Here is a 15,885-nt window from a genome sequence, read left to right on the forward strand (position 1 = left end):
TTGAGACCCCGTTGTCTTGTATTCTAACAGAACGGCATGCTGTTTGGATAACTCGGCTTTTATTCCCGAATAAAGGAAAAAAAAAAGCCATTCGAAAAGGCAATGAAGATAGAAAACCATAGCAGTGCCATTGTCGCTTGTCTTGTGCCTGTTAGTCTGCGCCGCTTTTGCCCGCCCTGCATCTCTTTTCAGTTCCGTACACGCTTGTGCCATCTTTTTTTAGCGCCTTGTCATCTTTTAGCGCAGTTTTTCTCCAACGATTTATTTACAGAGGTAGTGTCCTGCGAACTTCACTCATGCACCACCACGATCAAAAATAGCACAAGTAAATTGCAAACAAAGACAAATCACTTTATTTCACATCGTGATCTCTGACAAATCATGTATTTCAGTTTCCTATCATCGATTCCATAATTATGACTCTTCAACTTCTGAACACTGTTTATTCGTAGAATCTGTCGTGCGATGTTTGATTATTTTTAGGACGAATGCCAACAACTGGAACCAACCGAGTCTAACACCTCTGACTGACAATTGTGAAAATAAAGCCTACCTAATAATTTCATTGGTTTAAATTTTCACAGCTAGTGACTGCACTGAATGGGAGCGGCGACTGAAATGTTTGGTCCCCACTCGCTGATTTTTGTTCACTTTCTTTTTGTGTGCCACTTGTTAGGGGAAGCTTCAGCTTGCACCTGCAGGGTGCACCATGGGCCATGGTTTACTTCGAAACACACAGCGTCAGAACATTGTTCTCCAGAGCTCAGAGAAAAGCAGTAATCTTTAAAAAGAGAAATACCCTCGAGACAAGATATAGTTACTGTGCTACAACAGACCCTGTGTTGCGAGAAAGAGAAGCGCCACGGAGAAACGGAGCGGCACGAGTGGCCTCATCGCTCTGTAGGCACCATGTACAAAAGTACCAGCTGTACAGCTGTCGAGCGACGCATTCGCATTGTGCAGAACAACACAAGCAAGGTCTGTAGGCGCGTTTAATTTCGACAAGACAAGCAACACTCAACCATCAGCATCCCTTTCAAGCTTGTGTACATTGCACGACTATACATCTATATCTCTGTACATTAGAATGAAAGCTGCGGACCCAAGATATATGCAACGCAATCCATGTGCGCTTCAACGATAAAGCGTCAAAATAGTAGTACCTTCATTGTCATTGTCTGCTGCCCACTATCGGTAACCCACCGCTTGTCATGCCCACATGTATGTACGCCTGGTCGCGTCTGTACTGAAACGCCCTGATTTCATGTGCTCTTATCGGACAACGACGCCCTTTTGTTGTGCCTTGGCTCACAGAACGCAACAATGCACCCGTGGAGCTCAACAGACAAACTTAAGGTGGCCAGAAGGAGCATTTTTTTCTGTGGTACCAATTAGTTGCTGACCGTTGTTTCAGTTTAATTAGTCTACTTGAAACCATAGCGTTGATACTATAACAAACTTCGCACAGGACGACAGATACAATACGCCCCAGAGACATTTGTCGGTTCGTCGCTGGACTGGTTATCACACTCGTTTTCCTCTTGGGCGGGCACTCCCTTTTTTCTTGCAGGGAAAGACGAAAGAACGCCGATCGTAGCAGGCTTTAGGGAGCTAAGGCGCGGCAATATGGTGGCTGTCTCTTTTTGTACGTCTGCGGAAGTGATTATCGTGCACAGCCTAACGTGTTGCGCCACAGTTCCGCATATCCTTTTTTTTTTTTTTGAAGGCCTGAAATATTAACGCTGAGGCCTATCACCATAGCCAGTTAAATGAGAAAGCACCATTTTTGTTGTTGCGGTGGTAATTTTGATACGCACACGTTCTCCAAAGCTGAGGCAAGTTTATACGTCAGTGGCGTCATCTTTTTCGGGAATGCACTGTTTTTTTTTTCCCCGCTCTGAGATTACTTCACATGCATGAGCTCGCACTTCACGAGCCATTCAAAAATCAGGATGTTCAGCATTGGGGTCAATTAATAACAGGGCTGCGTTCGGCGAGCTGTACCCACTAGAGCTCCCTAATCTTTTGTATACAGCGACATCTTTGCCTGTCGGTTTAGGTTTACTCGCCGTTTCACTGGTAGCTTCAGTGATAGATTCACTGGTAGATTCGCTGGAAAGTTCAGGAATACGTTTGCTGACAGCTTCACTGGTAGCCCTTATTGGCAGATTCACTGACAGGATCACCGGTAGCTTTATTGACAGCTTCACTGTCAGCTTCACTGAAAGCTTCGCAGGCAGTTTCACAGGCAGCTTCACTGCAAGCGTCATCAGCAGCTGGGTGCTTCAATTTCATACTTCTAAGAAATTGCAACTTTGAGCCCCAGCATCGCATTTTCTACTTTCGTTGATGTACTCTCGTAATGTTTTCGGTGTTTGTTTTTTAAACAGAAGCCGGCCTTCGGTTCACATTACTCTTTTTTATTTAAAAATAAAAGCGCAACCAATATTTTGGTCGCAGCCAGTGTTGCCAAAAGTGGTGAAGTTGGAGTTTCGAAACCCTTGTTCGTACACATCTGGGAAGGCGGCAAAGCTTCACTTAACGGCCGGTTCAGAAGATCGGGCAGGTATTCTAAACGTAAATAGGAGACCTCTGCTCGGAGATCATTTATGCCACATCCTTCTGCACACGCGCACTCATCGAACTCCTCAGTATTAAGCTGCTTCCCGACGGCACTAGGCCATGCCTGCCGAACGCCCCACATCCACTCAGAGAATGAAGGGGACGCGGGCTTTCCGATTCTGCGGTTGTTGGCGCCACGAGCGAAATGATTGATGAGGAGGAGGGTTTGCTCGCATCGGCAGGCAGCGGGGGGCGGCCACCTCGCAGGGCTCACGATGACAAGAAACATTAACGTTGTTCTTCCCCCAAGCTCCCGCCCTCCTACCCTAATCCCTTTGTTCCTGTTGATGGCGTCCTACGGGTGGCACGCGTGCAGAAACTTTTCTCATTAGACGGGCGAAAGCTAGGCTCGAAGGGAAAGCAAAAGTTTTCGCCCCCGAAGCGAGTTCTCCTCGTGTTGTTCTCGTTTTTGTTCCTCACATGTTACCTCGGCTCAACGAGGTCGCGGTGCTCTGTTTAGTATCAAATATAGAGAACGGCGCGGCCTCGAAAGAGTCGCGCGGCGCTTAACAAATGTATGTACATGCGAGGCCTGCAGTCGCCACGACACCAGATGAAGGGGGAGGGCCTAGTCTACTGCGTGACTTACATACACGCGTTCGTACAGTAATGCAGTACATCCCGTCGTGTTTCGCTTTTTTTTCCCTCGCACCTCGTATGCGTGTGTAGCACCCCTTAGCAGCAGCATGCAGGCACTTGCAAAAATCAGCTTTGCACTCTTTGCCGACGGCCAACGACGCTAAATAGCTGCGGCGTCGGTCGGTCGGCCATGTGCGCGTACGTCAAAATAGAGAACTTTTCTGGAAGCAACACTCCAACGGGAAATTCTGTGTCGCCGGTGTTATGTATACGCGAGGGAAGGAGGTAGCAGAGACGCCACGGAAAGCGATAACGTGCTAGCTTATGCAGACACTGGCTGCAGCGCACATTCATCTGGAAACGCGACGGTATATAGAGCAATCAAGAGGAAGCGTGCAACAACGCGAGCCGAAAGCGTATAAGCCTGAATACACGGCAGGGACGTAACATGATGAAAGGCGGCAGCTCTATATATGCGGCTGCAGGGACAGGCGTTGCGTGCTTTGATATATGTTCTTAGCTGGGGACTGAGAACTCCACACCCGGGCGAGTACACGGATGCGCTTCTCTTCGACGGTAGTACTTTACCCAAACTTCGTAAGGCTCGCGGCGAATAGGAAACAAGGCAAGTCGAAGCCTGTGAAGAGGCCAATGAAAGAAAAAAAGCCCAGAATGGACTGGGTGCGTGCGCGTGCTTCAGGTGCAAGTCTGCCGAGTCAATGCGCGCCTCGTCGGCGCGTCGAACATACAGAGTAGTGAAAGCCAAAAACGTCACATACACTGTTACAGGTAAGAGCATTCTTTTGATCGCGAAGTGTGTCTGCACGATATTGGGACACTAAAATAAGCTCCCCGATCTATAGCTACGCGTACATCGCTGCCTGCTCACGTTCTTTGACACTCCCAAGTTACAACTTTGTTCAAGATGTGCCCCTAGTTCAATATTGCCACAGCTGTGATCGACAAGCAAGCACACATCGTAGCAGTCGTCTTCCGTTTTGGCACTAGGCAACGAATTCTCCTCTTTGTGTTTGTGTCCTACTCTACGACTGTATGGTCCCCATAAGCTCGAGTTAGTCTGATACAGATAACAAATCATGGCACCAGTACGATACACGAAGATACAAAAGTATTCACAGCGAGCGTCCCCGAACTGGATCGGCCCGAATCCATTGTTCCGTGCGCCCGTGTCAACCAAAAACTCTTGGGACTTGCGCACGTGGGTTACTCAGAGGTTGCTCGAAGCTTCTTCTGACATCACGGTGTAGTCGCTCATTAGTGACATCGACTGTGTAACAGTCCATTGAACCGAACAACAGCGAATAACACAACACAGTAGCACATAAGGTCTAAAGTACAAGCACCGTTGGCAAGGCTCCAACAATGAACAACGAACCGGCGAGGGCGAGCACTTGCCGGTAAAATGTTTTCTCACTTTTCACGCAGAACAGGGGCGTGGCTGGACTCGAAGCACAGTAAGCACGTATCATTTCACGAGCGAGGTTTCAAATGTTCAGCAACAGCGCATAAACAACGGCAGGTTCGACCAAGCAGCGCTTAGAGGAAAAACTAAGCCGTCGTTTAGCGGTGAACGATGCATGCGAGCTCCTTGTCATACTTCCATACTGTTAGCGAGCTCAATATTTCGGCGCCTGCTTGGTGTACAGACACAAGATTCCCTCCGCGCCACCAGAGCGGTGAAGATTTTGGGGCTGCAGTAAAACCGGAAGCATTGCGTCAAGCAGGCTTCCGGAATCATGCCTGCGCCGCAAGCAAGGTATACCTGATCTGAGGCTGCTGCCTCTGGCGAACAATGGATTGGCTAGGCGAGAAGCTATTTTCTTTTGGCAAGCAAGAAGTGTTTGTTTGATTCTTCAGGAATGTCGAATGTGGTTCGGTTTCTTTCTTTTGTTTGTTTTCTTCTGGGAACGTCAGCCCGAACACGATACACCCGTAAGTGCGTGACAATCAATGACGGCATGCCGAGTGCAGTCAACAATGACCGATGCAAATGCAACCCAGTCGTCGCGGCTTTCGCGTTGTGAACTCAGCCAGCGCTTTGCTTAAACCGAAGTGGCAAGACCAGCAGAATCATTAGATGTCGCTCGAAGGAAAAAGAAAAGCGTGTCTCGAAGTCGACACGTAACAAAAAGGTGACAAGTGGGACCAGCTTTCGTGCAACGCACGACCGGGGGGTCTCACAGAAAATGCACTTCTGGACAAGTCACTGCGGACGCGTGGCAGCCGCTCTTCAAGGAGGGCGGCTGCGCTGATTGGCCTGGTCGCGTAGGTGGTGGCCAGCTCGTCTCATTCGCTGTTCGCGCTGACCGCGGCGATTCTGCGGACGAGGTCGGGCTCGTACGGCGAGCTGCCGCTGCTCGGAGAGAAGCTCTCCGGCGGGCTGTCACCGCCCAGGACGTCCACGGACCCGCCGGGGCTACACTCCAGCGGACCTTGCAGGATGGCGGCCGCCGCGGTGGTGTGTGCCGACGACTCGGCGATGACCTTCTCGAGGTCGGTCGCGGACACGAGCTTGGCGGCGGCGCTGGACGACGTCGTCGCCGCCTCGTCGGGAGGGTACGGATCCACTGGTGACTCGGCCGGCCGCGGATGCATCAGAAGGAACGGCACGAAGCACGCCATCTCGCCCCGCCTGCGACAATTGATAACACATAAAGCATTCATAACTTGCTTCTTTTGCAATGACACAGAGCTAACGCCTCTCGGTGGCTTATGAAACTGATTCTATTATCGGCGGTTTACGTTATAACATCACAAAAAAGACAAGTGGCCTGGTTGTGCCCTTTACGGACTGTGCCCTTGTGCCCTTTGTGCCCTTTACAGATTCTGCCCTTTACGGACTTCTGGGGCAGCTGTCCTGATTGAAAACTGGTGCGCATGGCACATTATGTACCCGCGTGATGTTTGAAGGATTGTTAGGTGGACGGTTTTGATTCCCACAGAGGCTTATAAAACATCACTCTGGGGCACAATAAATACTTTACTTAAATGGGCCATGAAGACCAAATGCAAGTTTGGTTCATTCAAAAGATTGCCTCGTTAGAATCATGCTTACACCCCTTTTAACGTAAATTTCTCTGAAATAAGCTGTATATTTAGGAAAAAAGGGAATGGCCATGTGACCCACTAGCTCATTTCCCACAACAGAAGCTACGATGTCATATCAGCCAGCTCTGCGATTGGCGGAAGCCGGAAAAAGTAAACGCAAATTAGGCAGAACTTATGAGCTTGCCGAACGAGCTATTTGCGCTTAAACTTAAGGCCCATTCTTTTTATATCAGTAAGAATGGTGGGACAAACAGTGGTAGTTACGAAAGCACACGTAAACAAAGAAGTACCGATGCGTACTGCTGTTGGCACTGCGCGCACTATGCTTCGTTTAGATGCACAGCACTGCGGGGCTTTGGGGTTGTCTCAGACGACACTGTCCGATTGACGCAAGCGAAGGTGTCTTACGTGACCATATTTGTCGAGCGAGCCCCATGTTCCACGGAACGATTATTTTTTCTATGACAAAATAAGCCAGGTTTAAATACGGTCACAAACAAACCATAGAGTTAATACTACTGACGAAACAAACCAAAGGTAGAAAACGGCTTGCCGCGGTGTGGTGGCGCCATCTACGTTGGCTAACAGTAAGAAAGTCTCCGCTCCACACCAAGTTTAGCAAAGATCTGTTCTTATGATGTCATTGCAAACATCGTTCAAACACACGTTTTGGCGCGAGAATCAAAATTTTAGCTTAAATTGATTAATTTCGCAGTGAATAACGCATTGTTTGCTTCCGGACAAGCGCTGGGGGCACTATAGAACATGAAATCTCTCGAATAAAACAAACTTGTATTTTGTCTTCATGGCCCCTGTAAGTCATTCTTCGTTCTCCAATCGGATGCCACGAAGAAGTAAATCACAGGCGCATTTTTTAGTGCCTGCCTGCCTTAACACATAAAAATTCGTTCTCAATCCGCCAATTGTTCATTTATCTTACTTTTCTTTTCAGGGCTATAAATGCTAGAGCTGAAACATTATTTATAAAAGCCGTGCAATTCTCTTTCCAATTACCATCATCATCATCGTCGTCGCCACACTTCTCAACTACCACAAGTACTAGTACTGCAATCGATCCGGCATTTCAACATGGTAGTTAATAAAGACGCCTGAGCAAGTTAGAGCTGTCAGATAATTCTCTTACTAACTTAACCTGACACTTGAAGCACTTCCATCGGCTAACTGGTAGCCGGTATTGTAAACGTTATGATCCAGCAGTTGCAACGCTGCAACCATTCCTTTTCTTTAATTCACTGAAGCCAGCCAAGGCTTCTCGTGATCTTTTCCCTTACCGCCACCTGATGAGTGCTCCCGTAGATATAAGTGGGCCTTGTCTCGTCCAAAGAATGAAATCTTTGTTTTTACACCTTCGTTAGGCCCTGCCTGTTCACTCGCGCGTACAAACTTCCGCATCTAATTTTCTTTTCTTTTAACGCCTCGCATGCCTGAACCTCATCAGACGACCGAGAGGCGGTCTTGGCTGTTAAAGTCCCTGTGGCTTAATTAGCCACGCACTGTTGAATGTCGTAACGATGGCAGGGGTGACGCCGCAACCATTAATTAGTCGCAGTGCTTTGCCAATTGCACGTATTTCTCTGCTGTGTCTGGTGCGGAATGGAACAGCGCGACAGCGAGAACGGGGCCGACGACTTGAGGAAAAACAAAGAACAAGTAAACAGATCCAAGTTGTTCGCGCGGTTCGGGAATGGTTGTTGCCCAAAGTAAAAAATAACTATGGCAAATTTATCTTACTTTTCTTTGCTATTTCTTTCCAGATCTAACGATCCCCAACTGGAAATAGAAGAAGCTAGTTCCTATCAGCCATTCAAAAGGGAATTAAAAACGTTCTTAGCAGCTAACCAACAACTTCCAGAAATATGAATGTATTACTTGTGTGACATTTTCTTTTTTTATAATTTTTTTCTGTCGTAAAAAGAATCACATTTTTTTACATGTCCCACGCTATATTGTATTGTCTATTGCGTCCTTTTGTTCAATGATTTTTCATAACGCCTATAATGCACGTACTGGTTCTTTAGTGCACTCGCTACTTGTTAGCTGCGAAAAACTAGCTTAGGAGGTCCGGCAGGCGGCTTGGAACATTGGGACCTTCTTCTGTACACTCTAGCCAGTTTATGCATAAATTTGAATTGAAATTTGAATTTGAATTTGAATTTGAACTTCACTCACCCGGAGAGCGAGCTGAGCGTCCCGAGGTACACCTTCACTTTGGCCTCGTACGAAACGACGATGCCGAAGAGGTTCTTCCTGGCCTGCTCCGAGATGCTGCGAAGAAAGGAGGGCGAACCATCAGTTAGAGAAGAAAATGTAACCGCCGCTCGCCTCGCATCTCTGCTGGCACGCGATGTAATCCACGCACGAGATTGATGGGGAGCTTGTGATGCGTTCGCGTGCGTGGGCTTCGTGAAGCGGGAAAACGTTGCAGGCGAGGCCTTCGCGCCTCGGAAACGAAACAAGTGCCTAGAGTATTTGTTGCGTTTCCCGAGACGTGCTCAAATGAGGCGGCACAACTTGAACCGCGGCAGAAGCAACCGAGACTAGGGCGAAAGAAACAAGAACGAACAAACCGCTGGCTTACAACTTATTTTCTTCAGAAGCGCACATATATAAGCAGCACCAGTGTTGTACACGTTCCTATAAAATAGGAACAAAAGCTCGTTCCTCGTTCCTTCCCAATTTTGAAACGAGTGTCCGTTACAAGTTCCTTAATTGCGAAAGGAACGCGTTCCAGTTCCTCTTCGAAAATTGAAACGTGTCGTTACATTAACGTTACAATTAGGTTTTTAAATTAAAATATAGCGTCGGACAATACTGGGGCGAAATTAAGTGAGAAATGTAAAACTCGCACCGAAATACGTATATTATACGAATATTAACACCGCCGGCACCAGATTATCTGGAGATAAAAATAATCAAAAGAAAGTCTCCTAGGCGAATTTTTTCAGGCAGCACCGGACAAACTCCAGACGGCTCTAGGACATTTCGGTGCAGGATGTTTCGGGGCGGAAATTTCGGTGTACGGGCATATCGGTGTACGGGCGTTTCGGTGCATGGACATTTCGGTGTACGGACATTTCGGCGCGCAAACTTTTCGGCGACCAAATTATCCGGTGCTTGCCTGTTTGCGACAGCTGTTATATTGTTATTTCAGGTTAACGTGGGTTATGGACAACAATCTGAAGCAGTGAAGTGAGTTTTTGATTTTTTCTAGAAATTCTACATTTATATATTTTTGTTTAATACCCATTCCTGGGGACAGTTGTTATGCAGCCGATTAAATTCTTTAGCACATGTTTTTTTTTATTTACGACAGGTTGTTAATTTATATTCGCTCTTTTTTAGCTAAGACAATTATTTAACCGGTGTTTACGATAGTGCGACGACTTTTTTGTAATTTTTTAATTACACAACATCAAATTACATAAATTACATGCACACTCTCAATATCCAAAACGTAACAAACATTAGCTAGCCCCCCAGAATGTAGAAAACCTTATGAAGGGTAGCACGTAGGCTGGGCTGCCTTGCTAAAATGAATTTGCGAACACTGGTCTAGGATATTTTCGTGGAGGAAGAACGGGCCTTTTTCAAAACAGCCGCATCTTCTAATGTCCTAAATGTTGATTAAGCGCTTACGGGTTCTGCATACAAATTGCACCCATCCTGTTCGGGAAAACCAACCTTCGTTTTCTGTTTACATACCTACATTCACCACATTTTAATTCTTTGTCCTAGCCCCCCCCCCCCTCCCCCCCCCCGCCTGCACGCTCGAATCTCGACCAGATTTCTTTTTCAGTCATATTATTTTCGGTTTACCCTGAAAATTCTACAGGCGTGGCGGAGTTCACGGTCTCCGAAGCCTCACCGCAGTGATACAGGAAAAGGCTTTACATTCACCAGGAGCTCACGAAACCTCTATAGTGTGCAACGAAAAGCCACCGAAAAAGCCGCTGGGAACACAATGGCCACTGTCGTTTGCTGGCTACGCCTTTCCGCGCGTCGCGGTCATACCGATGGCGCCCCACTCCAGGAATCGCTCTTCCTTCGCCTTCAGTCTCCCCATTGGGAATTAACTCTTCAAGTCGCGCATATCATGGACACCCCAGGCATACATTGCTTTCTCCCATTATAAGGAGCAAAAAAACTGAATAGGCTAGTGTGAAGAGAGCGGCAACAGTCGTCTGCAAGTTTTCGAAGTCCAGTTGACGCAATGGTGAACCACAAGTGACACCCCTCTCTCTCTACCAAGGGGGCTGGTATAGCCGGCGGGCTCAGCCTTCCCCTCCCCTAAGTGACGCCACCGTAAGTGTGCGACCGTAGGTTGGTTAGTTTTAAGTGGAACCGACACCGAATGCAACGAATACGAGATTGATTGAGAAAATAATTAACATGGAATGCAAACGCTCTTAATCTACCTCGTTTTTCTGTTTTTTTCGCAGATGTTTTGCTGGGGGAGGGGGGGGGGGGGGGGTAGGATGGACTAAAAGCAGCAGCGTCGCGCACCGTTGGGTGAAGTGAAAGCAAAGCGCTTTGGTAACACTTACAGTAGTAGAGTTGTTCACATGAATGTTAAAAAAAAAAGGTTGAACGGATGAGAATTAACAATGTTAATTTTTACCATCTACTACGGAAATTAGGTTTTACGTGGCAATGCTCTGTCAGGGTTTAGCGTCCGTTTCCACACACGGCGGTGCAAGCACAAGTCTCAAACGTAAAATCATATCAAGTCACAAAATTACAATATTAAAGCTAAAAAGTTCCAATAATGCCTGGGACCTCCCGTGACTCAAAATGTCTGGGCCAAGACGTGGTGCACCAAAATGTCCGTGCATAGAAATGTCCGCACCGAAACGTCCTGCACCTAAATGTCCTACACCGAAATCCAAGGATCCCGTATTAGACAATCTTTCCCCGCCAGGGACTAATTCTATCGGCCAGACGCGCGTCCTGGCCTCCCCAGGCAAACGATGAAAGGTGAAAAGCATTCTCGCGGCTCGGCCAGACGCGCGTCCTGGCCTCCCCAGGCAAACGATGAAAGGTGAAAAGCATTCTCGCGGCTACGCTGTTCACCTGTCGAATTCCGCGTAAGTTCAACCAGCATGAAAGCAAGCACAAGCTGCGGCCTGCTGTGTGGTTATTCTTCCGCCTTTGACCTTCGAGGAAGCACTTACGGCTGAAGGGCGGGCAAACTGACCAGCTTATAGGAAGAGAAACGAAGTAGCGACTTGTGGATTTTGTACTCGAGCCTTGGCATCAAAAACAGCCAAATCCTAGCGATGTAACGGCAGGAACGCCGTTCCTGCCGTTCTTTCAAAAACGTAACGAGTTACCGTTACAGTTCCACCGACCCTTAATGGAACGGTGGCGTTCCTCCGTTCCTCCAAATAGGAACTAGTTCCAGGAACGCCGTTCCTTGTAAAGCCGTTCTGTACAACACTGAGCAGCACCAAAGATGAGAATACAAAAAAAAAAAGGGGGCATAAACAAGACATGAAAGGGAAGCCTCACCACTACCCCTTATCGGCAGTTTTTTCGTTGTGAGAACAATCAATATCGCCGTGTTCCCTCAAACGGTCATTAAGACGTCTCCCAGTTTGCCAGATATTCCGCTTACCGCAAGGTTAACTGCACGTCGTACAGCACGTCTTCGATGCAATCAACGAAGGCGTGGTGTACGACCCCTCCTTAACTTGCGGGGCATTAGATATATCGAGCGACTAAGGGACAAGTCTTAATGACCGTTTGACGGAACACGGTGATAATGTAAGACAGGAGATGGGCATGTTGCAATCCACTGCGGCGAATAAACTTGCGAAACTCAGTTTGATTGTCGCCGTGTTCCCTATGTGCGGCAGATGTTCGGACACGCTCGCTCGTGAAATAATCGAGGCTATCGCGATTTGCTTGTTTTTTTTTTTTAAATTTCCGTCCTCAGTGCCGCCTGTATATGTGCGTTTCTGGAGGAAATGAATCAGTGGTACGTCAGCGCTCTGTTCGCCCGTCTTTCTTTCATCTTCGTCTCGGTTGTTTGCGCTTTGGTTCAGTATGAATCACTAAATTCCCCAAATTTCCGCATTGCGAGGGAGAAGCCAGGCTAGGGCACTGTCGTGTCGTTTGGGAAGAGCGAATAGATGAACCGAGTGGTGGCAGCAACATTAGGAATCGCGAGTGCCACGTGCTGGCCAAGTGAGGTTTTTAAGTTTTCTTTATATAACGTGAGAGATTTGATCTAGCATGCATTGTCGGCACCAACAGCCTACGAGATATGCCAGGCGCCGACCTCCACGCACCATCGCGCCACCTGCCGGTGCCAATCAGATGTCGAGGGACCAGTTTAGTGCGCTGTTCGTGCTTCTATAGTGTCTGGAGCAGGGAGCTCCGTGATATACGTAGGGTGAACGTGAGTGGAGAGAAACTGAAGGTAATTAATCTCTCTAAGAATTGGATGCAGCAGTATCGCACTAAGCCTAGATGATGCATCAGTTCCCATACGTAGCTGAGCAAAGGAGCAGTGCTCACATCGTAGAAGACGCGAGGCAGTGCACATCGTCGCCCCTGTAGCTCTCGACGAACACGCCGTACTTCTGCCGGTTTTCCTCCAGAGAGGGCACCACCGACACCCGACGCTCCACCGTCGAACCCGGAAGCACGGGACAGTCGTCCTTACTGCGGACGAAATTCGGACGAGAGCGCAGCAGTATTAGCGGAATAATGAAGAAATACAACGGCGAAGCCCAATTACAAGTGCATTTATGCGTGGTAATTTCGGCAGTTCACTTGCCCGATACGTGTTTAGTAACGTAAGCACTAAAGACGCCAAAGTGCGACAGCCAGCTTAAAACTGCTGTTTACCTCACGCAGACAAGTGAAATCGGGCACTCCAAGTGCTGCACTATTTTACGTGCACAGATATATTCTGCCGTGCGAACATTGTAGCGTAGTATCCTATGGTTTTACTCTTGCCATCTTTTTTAGCCTTAGCAGGAGCCGTTAGATTTGTAGAACGTAGAAGTAATTCGCTAGAGCAAGTCATCTAGATAGACTCCTCGGAATCGAACAATCGACAAATAAGAACTACACTTCTAAATTCTTGGGAATTTGAATTGTTATTGTTCCCGCTAAGGTGGTATTACCAATTATCAATATGGTTTTGCTTTGCGCCACCAATACTGAGGGAAACCGAAAAGTTTGTATCGATGGCCTTGTCATTGTACGTGCACGACATACAATACGACATCCTCAAGATTAACGATTTGTTGTTCTCAACGCTGTGCCGAATGAAAATACAGAAATAGCGTTGACGTTTCCTTACCTGCCGTTAGCCGTGGCAATGCAAACCTTCCACCTGCCCGTGGAAAACATGCAGATGTCCACGACTTGGAGAACTGCGCAAAAGGACACGCGGTTTTACAATGACATCGGTGTTGCGCCTCTTGTGTTTTCAAGACGATGGCACAACGTCGGAAAACCGGCGCTTTCTTTCAAGCAACAATTTCCGGCGTGCCTTAGAGCTGTGTTTTTTCGTTTCGTTAGGAACAAACGCGCTGACAAAAGCAACCAACCACAACAACGACAAAAAAAAAAAAAGAACAGGGGCGAGAAAAAACACCGATACACATGAATTAACTAAAAAGAGTGGGATTTTAGCAGAAGCTGTAGAGATAGAAGTGCCCCTTCACATTATAGGTTTCAGTATACGCGAGATATAATTTGCTGCACTGCATCCGGTGACCGCGGGTCTTGCCATCCGTTGTCCATGGACATTTTCCAGCAGCAATTGCCTGAATTAAACTAAAATAATGCTGTTTGGGTTTTTTGAAGTTTTCGAACACGCTGTCCAAAGTGTTCCGCGGAACCGCTTAACCGATAACCCAGGAGATCTATGCAGGAGGTTCAGATAAAGTACGTGCTAGAGCTCTTGTAGCTACTTCGTATGTAACTAAGATTGATTTTGAGGTTTAGCGCTCCGGTGCTACACAGGCGATGAGGTGCGCCGTAGTGGAGGCCTCCGGAATAGTTCTGCCCACCCGGGGATCTTTAACATGCCCCAAAATCTGGAACACACGGGCGTTTTCGCTTTTCGCTTTTCGCTTTCAGAAAAGCGGCCGCCGCGGCCGGGAATCGAACCCGCGTCCTTCGGCTCAGCAGCCTAACCCCTTAACCACTTAGCTACCGCGGCGGGCCGTATATAACTAAGGCGCATACATTAGCACACTCACTCACTTGAAACTTTGATGTGCTTGACCGTCTTTTGGGAGAGGTTCTGGACATTCACTTTGACCACGATCTCTTCGCCGTGCAGGTACAACTGAAAAATAATTATAAAAAAAACCAACAGAATTAAATTTGAGGAGTGCGTAGAAGAGGAAGCATACGCTCGCGCATGCCCGCATCATCACATGGTTTTTCTCGTTGGGCTTTCGCAATAATTTCGTCTTAGTGTTTGTTTTCAAGAAAAGAAAATACGCAGTTTCGATCGTGCGGTTGCACAATCGTACTTTTGGTATTATTTGTCCTAATATTCAGTTAAAAAAAAAAAAATAACGAGGTCACGCTTCAAGGATTTCGAAACAGAAGTAGTGTTCAATCGACAATGGTGAGCCACTGTAACTCGAAAGTGAGCGCATTTGAAACAAGGCTTGTGCTGTCTCAGGGATGACGTATTTCCTGCAGTTATGGTTTATGCGTGCGTTGAGCACGTTCAAAACCGGCATGCGCTGCGACGGCGTGTGTTTGACAGCTGTTGGAGCTGGTATGGCACCCTCTAAAAGCTATGGACACAAAAGGTTATGCTGCTGCTTGGATGGGAAGGACGTTGCTATTGGAGGCTTAATTCTTAGTCATAAGAACTAGTTTCTTTTTTCAGGGTAGTCCCACGAAATAAGCCACCTGAGTACTCTGGTCGCCGTCCCATAAGCTCCGGTGTAGGGCCAAGCAGGCCCCATCGACGTGGGACTACCCACCGGTGATACACCAAAACACCAGAAGCTATGCGTTGGAACCTCCAACAACCCATGGGGCAGTGGGGTGACGGGGCGAAGTTTCATTTCAGTCCTCCCGTAGCCTTCACACGTATACGAACGCACACAATATCTGAACCTTGTAGTGACCAGCCCTACAAGTTTCCATCGTCCGCATCATGCACGTTCGCGTGCATCTGTCGCGTGCATGTGTTTTCACGCATTACGTATAATAATTCGCTGCGCCGCGTACCTCTGATCTTAGCTGGTACTGCCAAGCCACTCAACGGCGCAGTACAGAGCTTTGCTTACTAGTTCGTGCCGGTTCTCAGGGATTTTTTCAGGCACACCTGATAAGGAGCGGAGTGGCTACCACTTGTGCTGAACAAGAGCCACGGACGGGCCCCGCCGCTTGCGATTCTTCTGGGGCGGTATTCTCGTGTTTGTCCGTGTTATTGTGACGTACTTCCAGTTGTAGGCGGGCTTTGGGTTGACGTTTGCGAAACTGTTCTTGTAAACACATTTTTAACGACTAAACCTGTTTTAAACTATCTTTTATGAGTTTATTGTTCCTCCAGCGAACCAACTACAAGGCGACGAAAAATTGTCTGCTCCAAAGCGTCTGCTCCGAGAA

General features: G+C 47.7%; 1 protein-coding gene across 1 annotated transcript in view; it reads right to left on the reverse strand.

The window, feature by feature from the left end:
- Window positions 1–326: 326 nt before the first annotated feature.
- Window positions 327–15,885, reverse strand: part of LOC144169797 (phosrestin-2-like) — a 239,963-nt gene continuing 224,404 nt past the window's right edge. Inside the window, exons 7-11 of the mRNA XM_077699156.1 lie at window positions 14,515–14,599; window positions 13,604–13,676; window positions 12,811–12,957; window positions 8,461–8,556; window positions 327–5,854 (exon numbers count right to left, since the gene is read on the reverse strand). Of these exons, the coding sequence (XP_077555282.1) occupies window positions 5,509–5,854; window positions 8,461–8,556; window positions 12,811–12,957; window positions 13,604–13,676; window positions 14,515–14,599 (747 nt within the window). The 3' untranslated portion in view covers window positions 327–5,508. The remainder of the gene's footprint in view (window positions 5,855–8,460; window positions 8,557–12,810; window positions 12,958–13,603; window positions 13,677–14,514; window positions 14,600–15,885) is intronic.

The sequence above is a fragment of the Haemaphysalis longicornis genome, unplaced genomic scaffold, assembly GCF_048455015.1.
Source record: "Haemaphysalis longicornis isolate Haplotype H1 unplaced genomic scaffold, Haemaphysalis longicornis Haplotype H1 scaffold_2, whole genome shotgun sequence".
NCBI lineage: Eukaryota > Metazoa > Arthropoda > Arachnida > Ixodida > Ixodidae > Haemaphysalis > Haemaphysalis longicornis.